Source organism: Anolis sagrei, chromosome 5, assembly GCF_037176765.1.
Source record: "Anolis sagrei isolate rAnoSag1 chromosome 5, rAnoSag1.mat, whole genome shotgun sequence".
Taxonomy (NCBI): domain Eukaryota; kingdom Metazoa; phylum Chordata; class Lepidosauria; order Squamata; family Dactyloidae; genus Anolis; species Anolis sagrei.
This window is the reverse complement of record NC_090025.1, coordinates 82,437,876-82,454,371: the sequence shown is the minus strand read 5'-3', so window position 1 is coordinate 82,454,371 and position 16,496 is coordinate 82,437,876. Positions and strand designations below refer to the sequence as shown.

At 41.2% G+C, this 16,496-nt stretch overlaps 1 protein-coding gene across 1 annotated transcript in view; it reads right to left on the bottom strand.

Moving 5' to 3' along the window:
• LAMB4 (laminin subunit beta 4) overlaps positions 1-16,496 on the bottom strand; it is a 104,058-nt gene that overhangs the window by 60,928 nt on the left and 26,634 nt on the right. Inside the window, exons 6-14 of the mRNA XM_067468481.1 lie at positions 16,269-16,332; positions 13,788-14,002; positions 10,673-10,793; positions 10,259-10,447; positions 8,122-8,301; positions 4,778-4,887; positions 3,692-3,771; positions 3,208-3,358; positions 1,978-2,109 (exon numbers count right to left, since the gene is read on the bottom strand). Of these exons, the coding sequence (XP_067324582.1) occupies positions 1,978-2,109; positions 3,208-3,358; positions 3,692-3,771; positions 4,778-4,887; positions 8,122-8,301; positions 10,259-10,447; positions 10,673-10,793; positions 13,788-14,002; positions 16,269-16,332 (1,242 nt within the window). The remainder of the gene's footprint in view (positions 1-1,977; positions 2,110-3,207; positions 3,359-3,691; positions 3,772-4,777; positions 4,888-8,121; positions 8,302-10,258; positions 10,448-10,672; positions 10,794-13,787; positions 14,003-16,268; positions 16,333-16,496) is intronic.

The window sequence follows — 16,496 nt, the reverse complement described above, 5'->3', positions numbered from 1 at the left end:
TAAAGGCCATTTTAGTATATTTGCTGTTGTTTAATTCTTTTTTTACCATACTGTTACTTTTTAATTGTTTCTCAACTTCTGCATTGCTTTCCCTTTAAACTGTTTAGTATGGATAGATGTTAGCTGCCTTGAGTCCCCATGGGGAAAAAGGTGGGATATAAATAAAGATGATAATTATGATAATACTAAATTACCTGTCCAAACGCATCTCTCCCTATAAACCATAGCAGAGATTAAGATCCTCTGGGGAGGCCCTGCTTTCCATCCCGCCATTGTCACAGGCACAATTGGTGGGGACGAGAGACAGGGCCTTCTTGGTGATTGCTACCCGGCTATGGAACTCCCTTCCTGGTGAGATAAGGTTGGCCCCCTCCTTCCTGTCCTTTAGAAGAATGGTAAATACTTGGCTGTGGGACCAAGCTTTCGGGACAGGGCAATAAAGCAGCAATAGGAAAGATTACCAGGCCAATTAGATTTGACACAGATGACTAGGATGATTTTAAATGGTGTATTTTAATATTTTGATAAATGTTTTTAATGTTTGTGTATGTATATAAGAATTTGTGTCCTGGCATTGAATGTTTGCCGTATATATGCTGTGCTCCGCCCTGAGTTCCCTTCAGGGTGAGAAGAGTGGAATATAAATGTTTTAAATAATAAATAAATAAATAAATAACTGCTTTGAGTCTGTTTATGGAGAGAAAAAGTGGGATATAAACAAATATAATAATTATAATTATAATAATAATTTATACTAACCATATAATCCATGGTGAATGAGGGTGGTATATGAGTTTTAAAGGCCATTTTAGTGTATTTGCTGTCTTTTAATTCTGTTTTTACCACACTGTTACTTTCTAATTGTTTATTAACTTTTGCATTGCTTTTTTTAAACTGTTTAGTACAGATAGATATTAGCTGCCTTGAGTCCCCATGGGGAGAAAGGTGGGATATAAATAAAGATGATGATGATATAATTCACCTTCAAACTGTATTTTATGGCAGTGTAGATAAAGCCCTCATTACTTCAGCTCTGTGATCACTTTATTTAATCTTTTTATCAACATTATTGTTCATAATTTAGGTAAGTTTTATTTATTTATTAATTAATCAATTTTATATACTGCCACTCGCCGAAGGCTCGGAGCGGTTTACAATATACATATGTGATACATAACATTTAAAATCAAAGAAAAATTTCAATCAGCAAGATTCAAATGCCAGCCTAAATAAATAAGTTTTACAAGCTCTACGAAAAGATAGTAAGTCTTGGAGAGCTCGTGTTTCCGCTGGCAAGGCATTCCACAGGTAAGGAGCCACCACCGTGAATGCTTTACACCTAGTAGACATCAGGTGAAAGTATTGTCAAAGGCTTTCATGGCCGGAATCACAGGGTTGTTGTAGGTTTTTTTGGGCTATATGGCCATGTTCTAGAGGCATTCTCTCCTGATGTTTCGCCTGTATCTATGGCAAGCATCCTCAGAGGTAGTGAGGTCTGTTGGAACTAGGAAAATGGGTTTATATATCTGTGGAATGACCAGGGTGGGACAAAGGACTTTTGTCTGCTGGAGCTAGGTGTGAATGTTTCAACTGACCACCTTGATTAGCATTTAATGGCTTGGAAGTACCTCGGGAAAACTGAAGTTTTAAAATAAAAACATTTATAGACCTGGGCTGCTGCAAAACATGGAGGACTACATTGCAGACCAATGTAAGACCATTGGTTCATCTCACATTATCTGAATGTATTTTGAGTAGCACCAGTTCTACCACCCTCCCAGTAATGCCACCCCAGAGATCCTAGGAAGTGAAGCCTGAACCTTCCACAAGCAGAACCACTCATTGTGACACCAATGATTTGGGAGACTACCTTTTGAAAGAGCCATAAACTACACTGATGTTCCACCTCTACAGTGATCCCTAGCCCATCTTGTATTCCCATTTCTGACAGGACAATTAATAGAATATTTCATTTACCTGTCCAGCTGTTGCTTTCCTTATACCTCTCTTCTTACTCCTGTTCAAGATGATGTTTCCATTTTCCATTGCGAAATCATAACCTTTTTGTCGAAAATAGACATCACACCATGGCATAGCTGTGGGTTGAATCTTATAAACAGATGCCTGAAGTAGTAACACTGTAGACTGATGTCATTATTTTGTTTGTTTGCTTGCTTTTCATTATCAGCATATACATGTTCCAACTATGCACAATTAAGCATCTACAGCTGCACAAGTAAAGGGAACTCTGCCTTCATAGTATATCACTTTGGAAAATGAATGGATCTAATCGAACTACAAAATATAATAACTACAAAGCAAATCAAACTACAAAATATGAGGGGTATTTTTTAAGTAAGGTCTGTTTTGTTGTAGACACTAGTAGTTCGCGCGCATACCGCAACGAGCGCGTGCGTCGTGTACCGCCATCCTTCGGGAACAACTGTGCTCAGTTTCGGCTCTATAGCTAACCTGTACGGTTCTGTTCTGTGCTTTAAAAATGTTTAAGACTATCAACTCACCCTCTGCATGTGAGGTTCGCTCAGTGATACGGTTTTTGTCAGCAAGGAACCTGCCTGCTGCAGAAATTCATCGACAGATTTGTGAAGTGTACGGTGATACTGTTATGAGTGAAAGCAAAGTGCGTAAGTGGGTATGACAATTCAAAGATGGCCGTGACAACGTCCATGATGAGGACCGCTCCGGTCGCCATTTTTTGATTACAGACGATTTGATTTGATCGCACACTCAAATCTTTGGGTTTTGTGGTCCTCTGTTAGGAGTTTCGGGACCCAACGAGAGCACAGTTTCCTAAACTTTAGGTGTTCAGAAACAATGTTGTAAAGCACTGATCTCGACCCGTTAGGAAATCCGTTTGAGAGACCTGTTATTGTGAAGCGCCTGTTCTCACGAATCCTTGCTTCAACTGAAGCCACCAAATCGTCTGTAATCAAAAAAGTAATCAAAGAATCGAAGCGGTCCTCATCATGGACGTTGTCACGGCCATCTTTGAATTGGAGGTGGCCAATTCTGTCACACCAGAAGTGACTTGCAGTTTCTCAAGTCACTCCTGACATGAAAAAGGGCAAGCTATCTATGTTTCTACAGGTTTCTTGCTACCTAGTCTAAATTTTATTCCCCGGCAAATTTTAATTTGCATTATTCTAGCTATTATCTAAATCTGGGCAATGACAAGAAATCAAATACCAGTGGTGAAGATCCAGGAAGTGGTGCTGAGTCTTCTGCTTCATATATGTAATAATCCAAAGGTAAGAAAAAGTGGCCAGCAGCTGGTTTGGTACACTGGCGCCCCACTATGTTGGGTAGGCACTCACATTGACCAGTAGTAGAGGCACATCTAGCAGGAATGACAGGAAGAAATACAGTTCAATGCAACTTAAAATCACAGATATAAGAACATACCATACTATTCATTGGGTGTAAGGGGTGGGGAGTCCAGTAGTATTGTAATGCAAATGCTGTCCTACAGTAGCCAAATCAGACTAGCAAGCATCCCTGTTGATTCTTAGGTCTAATACCTAAGTCAATGTTTATTTGACTTTAATGGTAAAAAAATGGGAAATGATTGCCTGCAGATTATGGGCAAATCTATGTAACATCCACTATTTTCAAGGATCATTCTTTGTGAAATATTCAGTTGAAGATTTGAAACTGATTCCCAAAGACTTACAAGTTATTGTAGGCACCACCAATGTCACAGTCACATGGAGAACATCCATATAAATTACTTCCAAGGCCCCAGTATCCTTGCTGCAGTAAAAAAATAAAAATGAAAACATCAACAAGAGAAGACAATTTCAGTTTCAGGTTAAAATTAGGATTGATTATCCTTATTTAATGTTACTTAATTTAGATTGTTGGATTCCATTCGAAATGAGATTCCCACAGGAAAAAAGTGAAAATATGGAGAAGGATAAACAAGGTATGGTGTCAAAGCCTTCTGGAAACAAATCCAAAGCAAACCATTCATTTTCTAACTGGCTCCCCTCTGCTTGCTTCAACCCATAATACAGATGCATGTAACCGCTACTTCGTGGTTCGCTTATTGTGGACTCGCTGTTTCACGTTTTTTAAAAAAGTATTAAAGTAATAAAACTAGGGGGAAACAGATACAACTCGGCGGCGGCCTCCTCTCTGCTGCCTCTGCTGCTCCCCACTCCTTCCTCGGAGAGGGCCGCGCTGAGGCCCCTCCTCCTCCTCCTCTCCTTTGGAGGCCCCTTGGGCACCACTGACTTCACCGCCAGGCTGGGTTGAGGCCTCAGCACTGAGCATGGAAGACTAAGCCTCAGCCCAGCCTGGCAGTGGCATCAACAGTGCTCAAGAGTCCTCTGAGAAGAGGAGAAATAGGATGAGGAGGAGGGGGAGCGTCGACGGGACACTTTCCGAGGAAGGAGCAGAGAGCAACAGAGGTGGCGGCAAGGAGGAGGAGACCGCCACCAGGTGGTTTTTGTCCCCCCCCCCCCGTTTTATTAGTTTAATACCTTTTTTTAAAAAAACCCGTGAAACAGCGAGTCTGCAATAAGCGAACTGCGAAGTAGCGGAGGAACACTGTACAAATATACTGCAATCATCAGACTATCCAGTTAATCCTAATGGCATAGCTGTTTGTTTTGGAGCTGCTTTGTATTTGTTCATAAAGAACTTTCCTTTGGAATCCCACGGAAGGAATTATTGAATGGTATGAAAAGAGGGGAGGGAAGGCAATGAAATACAATAAGAACTGCAAGATATATGTTTGAGAGACTCTTGTACATACAATACATTTTTCGCAATGCTGCCCAGTGGCAAACTGTTGGCACAAACACTCTCCAGTCACTGGGTTGCACACAGAGAAAGTCAAACTTCCAGAAGGGTTGCAGTTACAAGCTGAAAGAACAAGAGAAACAAAAAGTATAATGCCACCTCTGCAATGCTAGAAATCTGGGGTTTGTGGGGGGGGATTGTGGCATTTCTATGGCAGGATGGTAGAAATGCCACAATCCTCCCTCCCCATCTCCATAGCTTGATAACATGATGTAACACATTTTTTTGTTCCTGGGTTATAAATGTCATTTCCTAATTGGTTCTATCATGGAAAAAGTTCATTCAACAGTAAAAACTTTGTTTTGTGGGACATCCTGCAGCACATTTAGCTACAGTTTTTCCGTGAATATCTGATAGAGTCTCAACCAATTTAATATAGTTTGTGGCAGATACAAAACAAAGTTTCTGGAGTACAACAACTACCTTCAAAGCAAGTACCACACAGGAAATAACACTTTCTAACCAGGAACAGAAACTTTTTTTCAAATTTTGTTACATAGTGTAATTCATTCTACATCACAATCCTAATTTGATTTCTACTGAATTCTTCATTCAGAGTTCTTGGCTGCACACAATAAACTAGAGATCACCCATGTCCATTTTTGTAAAATATAGTTGGGAATACCCAATACTTTTGATTTAAATGTTTTTCTTCCCAGGCTGGTTCTCTCTCGTACAGGTTTATTCCCAACATTGGACCAATATATTTTCAGGACTCCTGTATCACTACAAGTGAATGCAAGAGGAGCAATGGTAAAATCAAGAGTGGATTTGCTCTCTCATGACAGCGGGTTCTGCCCTAGACCGAATAAGGAAACAAATTAGGTTAAACATTATGTAGAGTGCAGCTTGCTTTACTTTCCCATCTCTTTCTTCATGCAGAAAAGTGGGAGGAAAGCAAAGTCCAGAAAGAATTCCTTGCTATTTATTTTCTACCCATTAACTGAAAATTCTGTTCAGACTAATCTTTAGTGATGGAGTTTTGGGGAGATATGTATTTGTTTGTTTGTTTGTTTGTTTGTTTACCACATTTATATACCACCTTTCTCAGCCCAGAGGCAACTTAGGGCGGTTCACAATTGGCAATAATTTGATGCCTTAACAATTATAACAAATAAAACAATCATAAAATAGTGTTAAAATTTTTTGGCATAAAATATAAGATTATTTAAAAAATACAAAGCCTTAAAAACATTATTGTGAGTGTCTCCATGTCAAGTCATTATTCAAGTACATCATCAAGTCGTTCCATGATTTTGTATAGCTATGATGTATTTGAGATGGCCTGCTCAAAAAGGAAGGTTTTCACCTTTCTTCAAAAAGTCAGGAGGGAGGGGGCCGATCTTATATCCCTAAGCAGGGCGTTCCACAGTCGAGGGGCCACCGCTGAGAAGGCCCTGTATCTCGTCCCAGTCAAATGCATCTGGGAGGAAGGCGGGAGCGAGAGCAGGGCCTCCCCAGAAGATCTTAACCTAGATGGTTAATAAGTAGAGATACGTTCAGATAGGTAAGTTGGACTGAAACTGTTTAAGGCTTTATAGGCTAAAGCCAGCACTTTGAATTGTGCCCGGAAGCAAACTGCCAGCCAGTGGAGCTGGCGCAACAGAGGAGTTGTGTGCTCCCTGAGCGCCGCTCCTGTTAGCAACCTGGTTGCCACCCATTGGACCATTTGCAGCTTCTGAACAGTCTACGAAGGCAACCCCACATAGAGCGCATTGCAGTAGTCTATACGGGATGTACCCAGAGTGTGGACTACCGTGGCCAAGTCAGACTTCCCAAGGTATGGGCGCAGTTGGTGCACAAGTCTTAACTGTGCAAATGCTCCCCGGTCACCACCAAAACCTGGGGTTCCAAGCTCAGCGGTGGATCCAGGATCACACCCAAGCTAACAACTAAATTTTTCTTAGTTAAGCAAATGATGAAAAATATGAGGACAAACTTGTGATTGGGACAGGTGATATGGAATAAATTTGCTTTCCTTCATTTTATATAGTATGTGTTTTCTTTACAGTAAAAACTATGGACTTTATCACACAAGTCTGGTCCCCCACTATAGTCATGTTATCAATGATAGTGGAACCATACCACATTGAGCACCTTCGCTATCACACCTCTCTTAAGTACTACAGTTGTATATTTTGCCAATAAATGATCCCACAATAATACTTCCATACACTCTCATAACCCCTCTTTCCTGCACTACTGCACCTTATAATAATAATAATAATAATAATAATAATAATAATAATAATGTTTAGTGCAATTGCATAATTCCAGCATTTAAAAACCACAAAAGGCAAAAATAACTATTAAACAAAAGGAAAACAACCAGCTTGGGAATAGTAGGAGGTTTTTTTGGTCGTGTCAGGAGCGACTTGAGAAACTGCAAGTCACTTCTGGTGTGAGAGAATTGGCCGTCTGCAAGGACGTTGCCCAGGGGACGCCCGGATGATTTGATGTTTTATCATCCTTGTGGGAGGCTTTTCTCATGTCCCCGCATGAGGAGCTGGAGCTGATAGAGGGAGCTCATCCGCCTCTCCCCGGATTCAAACCTGCGACCTGTCGGTTTTCAGTCCTGCCGGCACAGGAGTTTAACCCACTGCGCCACCGGTGGGTTTAACCCACTGCGCCACCAGCGCCATAATAGGAGGTACTATTGTGGCTATTCGAGCAAGCGTTTACAAACACAAAGTAGCTAATATGGGAAATCGAATGACCTGACAATGGAATTGGACAATGCTTAAGAATAATGAGACGCTGATGATGTCACTTTTATTGCTTTTTTGATGTCTTATACTGCTCAATGTCTTTTGTCTATTATCTTTTATGTATACTAATTTGTTGGAAACCACCTTGAGTCGCCAATTGGCTGAGAAAGGCGGTATACAAATACAGTAAATAAATAAATAAATACAGGGAGAAGAGGGGACACCCTCCCTCTGACACTACTTTACCACCAGTAGAGGTGACCCATTGCACCAGGTAGGTTGTAAGATTGGGAACTGTTGATGAGTTTTACCCATTGATAGGTGGGAGTGGAATAATCACTTGGGGTGGAGGAAAGCAAACTGGCAGTCGGATGCACACAATGTCATCATAGGGATCATCACTAAAGGTCTAGCTGCAGTGCCGGTTTGCCTGCTTTGTCATGGCATTGAATCAATGATATGACACAGATCCAGGGCTCAGATTTAATAGACATAACCTTAAATGTTTTGAACATCAAATCATTATAATCTTTCCTCAACTGTGTCATTCTTTATTGTGTAAATGTGGACTGGGAAGAAAAGCACATACATTGACAGCCAAGAGGATCACTGCCACTCATTCCATAGTAGTTTGGCTTGCACTTGTCACAACGAACACCTTCAACGTTTTCCTTGCAACGGCACTGACCAGCAATAGTCCCAAGGACAAGGTCTGTATGATCTTCACACAGCCCATTGTACATTGTCCCTTCTGGATCGCAGTCACAGGCTATGGGAACATAGAGAGATATGGAGATCAGTATGTTTAATTTGAAACAATATATCACAAAGTAATAATAATAATAATAATAATAATAATAATATCTATATATATAAAAGTGCTCTGTTCGTTTTGAGTGACATCATAACTCAAAAACCACTGGACAAACGGCCACCAAATTTGGCCACAAGACACCTACTAACCCAAGGAGTGACTATCACTCAAAAAATTGACTTTACCATTTGGGAGTTGTAGTTGCTGGGATTTATAATTAACCTACAATCAAAGAGCATTCTGAACTCCACCAACATTGGAACTGAACCAAACGTGGCACACAGGATTCCCATGACCAACAGAAAACACTAGAAAGGTTTGGTGGGCATTGACTTTGAGTTTTGGAGTTCTAGTTCACCTACATCTAGAGAGCACTGTGAACTCAAACAATGATGGATATGGACCAAACTCTACACGAATACTCAATATGCCCAAATGTGAACACTGGTGGAGTTTGGGGAAAATAGAATCTTGACATTTCGAGTTGTACTTGCTGGGATTTATAGTTCACCTACAATCAGAGCATTCTGAACCCCACCAATGATAGAATTGGGCCAAACCTCCCACACGGAAACCCAATGAGGGCCACAGCAACACGTGGCAGGGGACAGCTAGCGTATGTGTGTATGTATGTATGTGTGTATATATATATATATATATATATATATATATATATATATATATGCTCTGTTCGTTTTGAGTGACATCATAACTCAAAATCCACTGGACAAACTGCCACCAGATTTGGCCACAAGACACCTACTAACCCAAGGAATGACCATCACTCAAAAAATTGTTTTTATCATTTGGGAGTTGTAGTTGACAGGATTTATAGTTAACCTGCAATCAAAGAGCATTCTGAACTCCACCAACGATGGAATTGAACCATACTTGACACACAGAACTACCGTGACTAACAGAAAACACTAGAAGGGTTTGATGGGCATTGACTTTGAGTTTTGGAGTTGTAGTTCATCTACATCTAGAGAGCACTGTGAACTCAAACAATGAAGGGTCTAGACCAAACTTGGCACGAATACTCCATATGCCCAAATATGAGCACAGATGGAGTTTGGGGAAAATAAACCTTGACATTTGGGAGTTCTAGTTACTGGGATTTATAGTTCGCCTACAATCAAAGAGCATTCTGAACCCCACCAATGATAGAATTGGGCCAAACTTCCCACACCAAACCCCCATGACCAACAGGAAATACTGTGTTTTCTGGTGGTCTTTGGCGACCCTTCTGACGCTCCCTCGTAACCTCCCCGAGGTTGAGAAATGTTGAGAAATGCTGCCTTAAGGCCATCCAATCCAAATCCCTTCACCAGGGCAAAAAAACATAATCAAAGTCCTCCTGACAAAGAGCCATCCAGGCATAAATATAGATAGATAGATATAATTCACACACACACACCCACACACATATATGACAGATATCGTATCATAGATTTCAAAGGAACCCTTAAAGAAGGACAATTATATGTTGCATGTTCCAGAGTAGGCAAACAGACAATCTCTACATCAACACTGAGAAAGAAACAAGAAGAAATACTGTTTACCCACAAGCATAAAGAAATTACATATATTAAAAACCAACACTTTCTCTTTACTTTATTTTCCAGATCTCCAGACTGGGCCACAGTAATGCATGGCAAGGGACAGCTAGTAAAATAATAAAACTTTATTTCTATACCACTCTATCTCCCAAAAAGGGACTCAAGGCAGTGACTTTGTCTGTGCTAAGTGCCACCTAGTTGCCATTTTTTTTATTTTCTTGGCTTGCAAATATTAAATTACTGATTGATAAAAAATAATACTACTGGGAGAAATTAAATCAATATTAGTTGAAGTCTCTCTGATAATCTGGATCTAACCTCCCCAGTTCTCCCCGCAAGGGTTTTTCACTTACGAATACAAGCCTGAGGGTCTGAAATTGCCTTCTGTGGGTCCCGATAAAAGAAAAGCTTGCACTGATCACAGTGTTGTCCCACTGTATTATGCTGGCAGTCTTCACATACGCCACCACTGACACCATTATTGGAAAGGTAGACTGCCATATCAAAGTGGCAACTTTCAGAATGGCCATTGCATTCACACTCTGAAATAGAATATAAAAAGGGTGACATGTATTCATATAAACACAAGGACTGAATATAGTTTCTGAACTCAGTAGAACCATTACTTTGCATGAGACGCAGACAGCCTTTCTATAGAAAGGAAGGTACATCCCCAAGTTTAGTCTACTTTACTTTTAGCCAATTCATTCTCACAGGTGGCTATTGACAAGTCTAAAAAAAAAATCAAATAAATCACTTCTAGGTACTTTGACAAGCATTTTCCTGTGATCCTTCCGCTGGCCTCCAGGGAGCATCATTGTAGAAATCTTTACATCTTTCACAGGTCAAACCATCAGTGTTATGCTCGCAGAGGCAGCTCCCGTGGACCTGCAATAGATCACAATGCATGTAAAACATAAAATTCTAATAAGTGCTTTGCTTTCCTTGAATGCGATACAATATCTCTCCTGCAAGTTCCACAGAAATGAAATTGTGATGCAGTAGAGTATCTATGCATGTACATGCAGAACCCACTCATTTGCTGCCCATTACATTTTTTAAAAAAATTGGTTGTAAGATATATATTGCCAGTAAGGTAACTAGGGTAGGGTAGGAAATGTTGGCATTGCACTCAGCTGTATAAAATCCACATTGTGCAGGTACAGCTCCAATTTTGTTTGCTTTGCATTGAATGTTTGTTGTAGTCCTAAGTTTCAGGGACTCTGCAGATAGGTGGTTTCTTTTGGCTGCAATCATAGGGCAAGCCACCTGTCAATTATAGTTAGGTTCCCTGGTCCCACCCCCTTTTTGGGTTTTGGAGGGAATAGGAGCCAGTTTGGGTTCAGTCCACACAGAGAAGCCTTTCACACAGGACATAAAACCAAGAGCTCCTGTAGAAAGCTTCATCTTCTACGGCTTGGCCGGGGAGATACAGCCCCACAGCCTGGCCGGTGTTATACAGCCCACAGCTTGGCCGAGGATCATACAGCCTTACAGCTCCTTTGCGGAGGGACTTCAGTCAACCATCACTGAAACCTGAACTCCTTTTCCCCTGGAGGTCTACAAAGCTCTGCTTGGTAAGGGTCACTTGCGGAAGCCAGAAGCAGTTGGTACCGGGTGTAGGGGCTCCACGCCATCAGAGGCAAAGGCAGACTGTCCAGATTAGAAGTTAAGGATTTCCCCATTAGTTACAGTTATGAAGATAGTGCCTGTTGCCTGTGGACAAGATTGAGAGAGAGCCAATAGACTGTTAAGAAAGCCTTAAAGTACCTGTTTGTTTTCATTAATAAAGAACGTTGTTGAACCTTTAAGCAATCTAAAGACTCTGTTTTAAGGAAATCTAAGGGCCTTTAATCTGAGGCAGCCCCGGTGTCCCGTTGGGCACACAAAATTTATGTCCTGTCTACAGTCTTATGCACAGGCCCATCGTGCGACAGCACACACATTGAACTAGATCCGTGGTTCTTAACCTGGGGTCCCCAGTTATTTTTGGCCTTTAACTCCCAGAAATCCTAACAGCTGGTAAACTGGCTGGGATTTCTAGGAGTTGTAGGCCAAACACATCTGGAGACTCCAGGTTGAGAACCACTGAACTAGATTATATGGTAGTGTAGACCCAGATTACCTAGTTCAAAGCAGATATTGCCTTGATATTCTGGGTTATATGTCTGTGTGGAAGGGCCCTGAGGGTTTTTTTTTTGTTTTGTTTTGTTTTGTCATGTCAGGAGTGACTCCTGGTGTGAGAGAATTGGCCATCTGCAAGGACGTTGCCCAGGGGACACCTGGATGATTTGATGTTTTGTTTTTTTTTAATCATCCTTGTGGGAGGCTTCTCTCATGTCCCCGCATGAGGAGCTGGAGCTGAAAGAGGGAGCTCATCCGCCTCTCCCCGGTTTCGAACCTGCGACCTGTCAGTCTTTAGTCCTGCCGGCACAGGGGTTTAACCCACTGCGCCACCGGGGGCTCCGGCCCTGAGCTTCAAGGGAACAAAAGGGAAGACTTTCCCTCAAGGAAAAAATACCAACCCTTGCCATCCATCTTCTGAAAAATATAACCTGTAACTCTAGAGGTTAGTCAGAAGAGATAAAGAACTATTTTTAAACAAGCAATGCATGGAAGTGGAAGAAGACAACAGAATAGGAAGGACAAGAGACCTCTTCCAGAAAATTAGAAACACTGGAGGTAAATTTCAGGCAAAAATGGGCATGGTCAAAAACAAAGATGGCAGGGACCTAACAGAAGCTGAAGAGATCAAGAAAAGGTAGCGAGACTATACAGAAGATCTGTATAGGAAGGATTATAATATCGAGGATAGTTTTTACGGTGTGGTGATTGAATTAGAACCAGACATCCTGAGGAGTGAGGTTGAATGGGCCTTAAGAAGCATTGCTAACAACAAGGCAGCAGGAGACAACAGGATCTCAGCTGAACTGTTCAAAATCTGGAAAGATGATGCTGTCAAGGTGATGCATGCCATATGCCAGAAAATATGGGAAACACAAGAATGGCCATCAGACTGGAAAAAATCAACTTATATCCCCATACCAAAAAAAAGGGAAATGCTAAAGAATGCTCAAATTTTCGTACAGTAGCCCTTATTTCTCGTGCCAGTAAGGTAATGCTTAAGATCCTGCAAGGAATACTCCAGCAATACATGGAGTGAGAGTTGCCAGATATATAAGCTGGCTTAGAAAGGCAGAGGAATGAGAGACCAAATTGCCAATATCCGCTGGATAATGGAGAAAGGCAGGGAATTTCAGAAAAACGTCTCTTTCTGTTTTATTGACTTTTCTAAAGCCTTTGACTGTGTGGATCATAATAAATTGTGTAACTCCAGTCATACACAAGTGAGAGGTTTTCAACAGGTTTTAGGGGGTAGGGTAATCAGGGTATCAAAGGACTCTACCGATGGGGTTGGGGGCTTAACAGGAAGAAGCTTAAAACAGATCAGTGTGAACTGAACATGCTTTTTGGTTATAGATAGTTGATTGATAAAAGAAAAATTGAGAAATGGGTCAAGGAGGGATGGAGTGGAGTATCCTCTGAATGTGTATGATTGCCAAACTAGGAGCAGTTCACATTGCAACATTTTTTTCACACTTCACCTGCGAAGGAATTATTTTTACATTTCTAAATTCATAGGCAGTTCCCTCATTATTCTCTTACGCACACTGTTCTTGGCAAGATAAATAATTCAAGTCCCTACACAGCATGGGCCATTTACTGAATTATACCTGCATCATTACCGTTGTGGTATTTTCCTGCCATTATCCAAATAGTTATGTGATGCGTATTTTTAGGATCATCTCTGCAATGACTCAAGACAGCTGGGCTTTCACCACAAAGAGCCTTCTTGAAGAAATGAGAAGACTTGCAACTTACCATTCCAGGTTGATGGAACATGTCACCCCGCAAGTTGGGCACAGGACCACAAGAGCTGGCATGGCCATTGCAAAAGCAACTCCCACGAACAACCATTTCATATAATGCATAGTAGTACTTCTCCAGAGGACTGTGATATTTTCGTCCAAGTAAAATATCTCCAAGTGTGTGAAGCTTGGTAAAGTTGATTCTCAGGTTTGTAAAAGTGATGAGTTCTAGGAGTAGGAGTGAGGAAATAACTGGTTAATTTGGATATGCAAAGTGGTATTTTATACCCACCCACTCTAATGGATTTCCAGCCTCTTTCCACTCCTTCCATCTAATGCAGTGTTTCTCAACTTTCCTAATGCCGTGATCCCTTAAAACAGTCCCTCATGTTGTGGTGACACCCTACCATAACATTATTTTCGTTGCCACTTCATGACTGTAATTTTGCTACGGTTATGAACAGTAATTTAAATGTATTGTCAAAGGCTTTCATGGCCGGAATCACTGGGTTGTTGTAGGTTTTTCCAGGTTCTATGGCCATGTTCTGGAGGCAATTTTTCTCCTGACGTTTCGCCTGCATCTATGGCAAGCATCCTCAGAGGTAGTGAGGTCTGTTACAAGTAGGAAAAATGGGTTTATATATCTGTGGAATGACCAGGGTGAGACAAAGGACTTTTGTCTGCTGAGGCTATCTGTGAATGTTTCAGCTGATCACCTTGATTAGCATTCAATGGCTTGGAAGTGCCTGGGGGGAATCTTTTGTTGAGTATTAAAAAACTCAAAAATTACAACAGCAAAACAACAGAGGGGAAACAAACAGGCACATAAAATCACTCTCAACAAAAGATTCCCCCGAGGCACTTCCAAGCCATTGAATGCTAATCAAGGTGATCAGCTGAAACATTCACACCTAGCCCCAGCAGAAAAAAGTCCTTTTTGTCATTTGGGAGTTTAGTTGCTGGGATTTATAGTTAACCAACAATCAAAGAACATTCTGAACTCCACCAACAGTGGGATTGAACCAAACTTGGCACACAGAACTCCCATGACCAACAGAAAATACTGGAAGGGTTTGGTGGGCGCTGGCTTTGTGTTTGGGAGCTGTAATTCAAGAGAACACTGTGGACTCAAACAATGATGGATCTGGACCAAATGTGGCACAAACACTCAGTTTGCCCAAATGTGAATACTGGTAGAGTTTGGGGAAAATAGACCTTGACATTTGCGAGTTGTAGTTGCTGGAATTTATAGTTCACCTACAATCAAAGAACACTCTGCACTCCACTGATAGAATTGGGCCAAACTTCCTACACAGAACCCCCAGGACCAACAGAAAAGGTGTTTTCTGATGGTCTTTGGTGACCTCTCTGCCACTCCCTTGCGACCCCCTAAGGCAGGGGTCCACAAACTTTGTAAACAGAGGGCCGGGTCACAGTCCCTCAAACTGTTGGAGGGCCCGATTATAATTTGAAAAATAACCATGAATTTCTATGCACGCTGCACATATCTTATTTGTAGTGTAAAAAATACTTTAAAACAATACATAATTAAAATGAGGAACAATGTTAACAAATATAAACTTATTAGTATTTTAATGCGAAATGTGGTCCTGCTTTTGGCTGATGAGATAGGATTGTTGTTGTTGTTATGTGCTTTCAAGTCATTTCAGACTTAGGTTGACCCTGAGCGAGGGCCGGGTAAATGACCTTGGAGGGCCGCATCTGGGCCCTGGGCCTTAGTTTGAGGACCCCTGTCCTAAGGGGTCCCGACCCCCAGGTTGAGAAACACTGATCTAATGGACTACAACTCCTTTTATTCCTCCTCATTGGAGATCATGACTAGAGCTGTAGGGAGTTATGATGCAGTAACATCTGGAAGGCTGCAGTATGTTTAGTCAAGATACTGGGTTTTGAATTTAGATACAATGCTTGTGGACATGATGCCTGGCTTTAAAATGTCTTTTAATCTTTTCTCAACCTCAGAGCAAGAAGTGATTCAATTTCCATTATCCCCAGTCCACATGGAAGATAATCAGAAGTGATGGAAGTTGTTCAATAACACCAAGGGATTTCAACTGGGTAAAAACTAAAGAGCGGCAGCCACTATATAAAAAAATTGTAGTTGGCCCTCTGACTCCTCTTCTTAAACCAAAGATGTAAGGGTCGAACTTGGGACCTTCTGCATGCTGTCCAGTGTATCATTGAACCAGGATCTTTTCAGCAGGCTTGCCAAGTTTGAGTGCATATCCAAGTGTGTTGAATTATTATGATCATCACAATGATCCCACTGTGATTGTATCCCACTTTTCTTCTAGTTAACTCAAATAAGCATACATGACTCTTCTCTCTGTTCACTGTAACATCATAGCTGAGAGAAAGTTACTGGCCCAAGGTCACCCAGAAAATGTCATGGTTTTGTTATGCATCACTTGGCATTCAGTAAGGGAATCAAAGAATAATTAAAGGCACTGAAAAAAATGAAAACTGTTCATACCTTGGATGTATGGAACATAAGGATTTTCTATTTCAAAGCTAGGATCCAAGGCTTTGAATATAACCTGTAAAAAACCCCAAAATGTTCACAATTTAAAGGACGCAAAGGCAAAAGCATTAACTGAAATTTATTCTAACACAATGGATGACTAAGGATGACACCATTAAGGTTGCAGTCCTAAACACACTCCCTGGGAGAAAGTTTCACTGAACTGGTTTAAGACTCTAC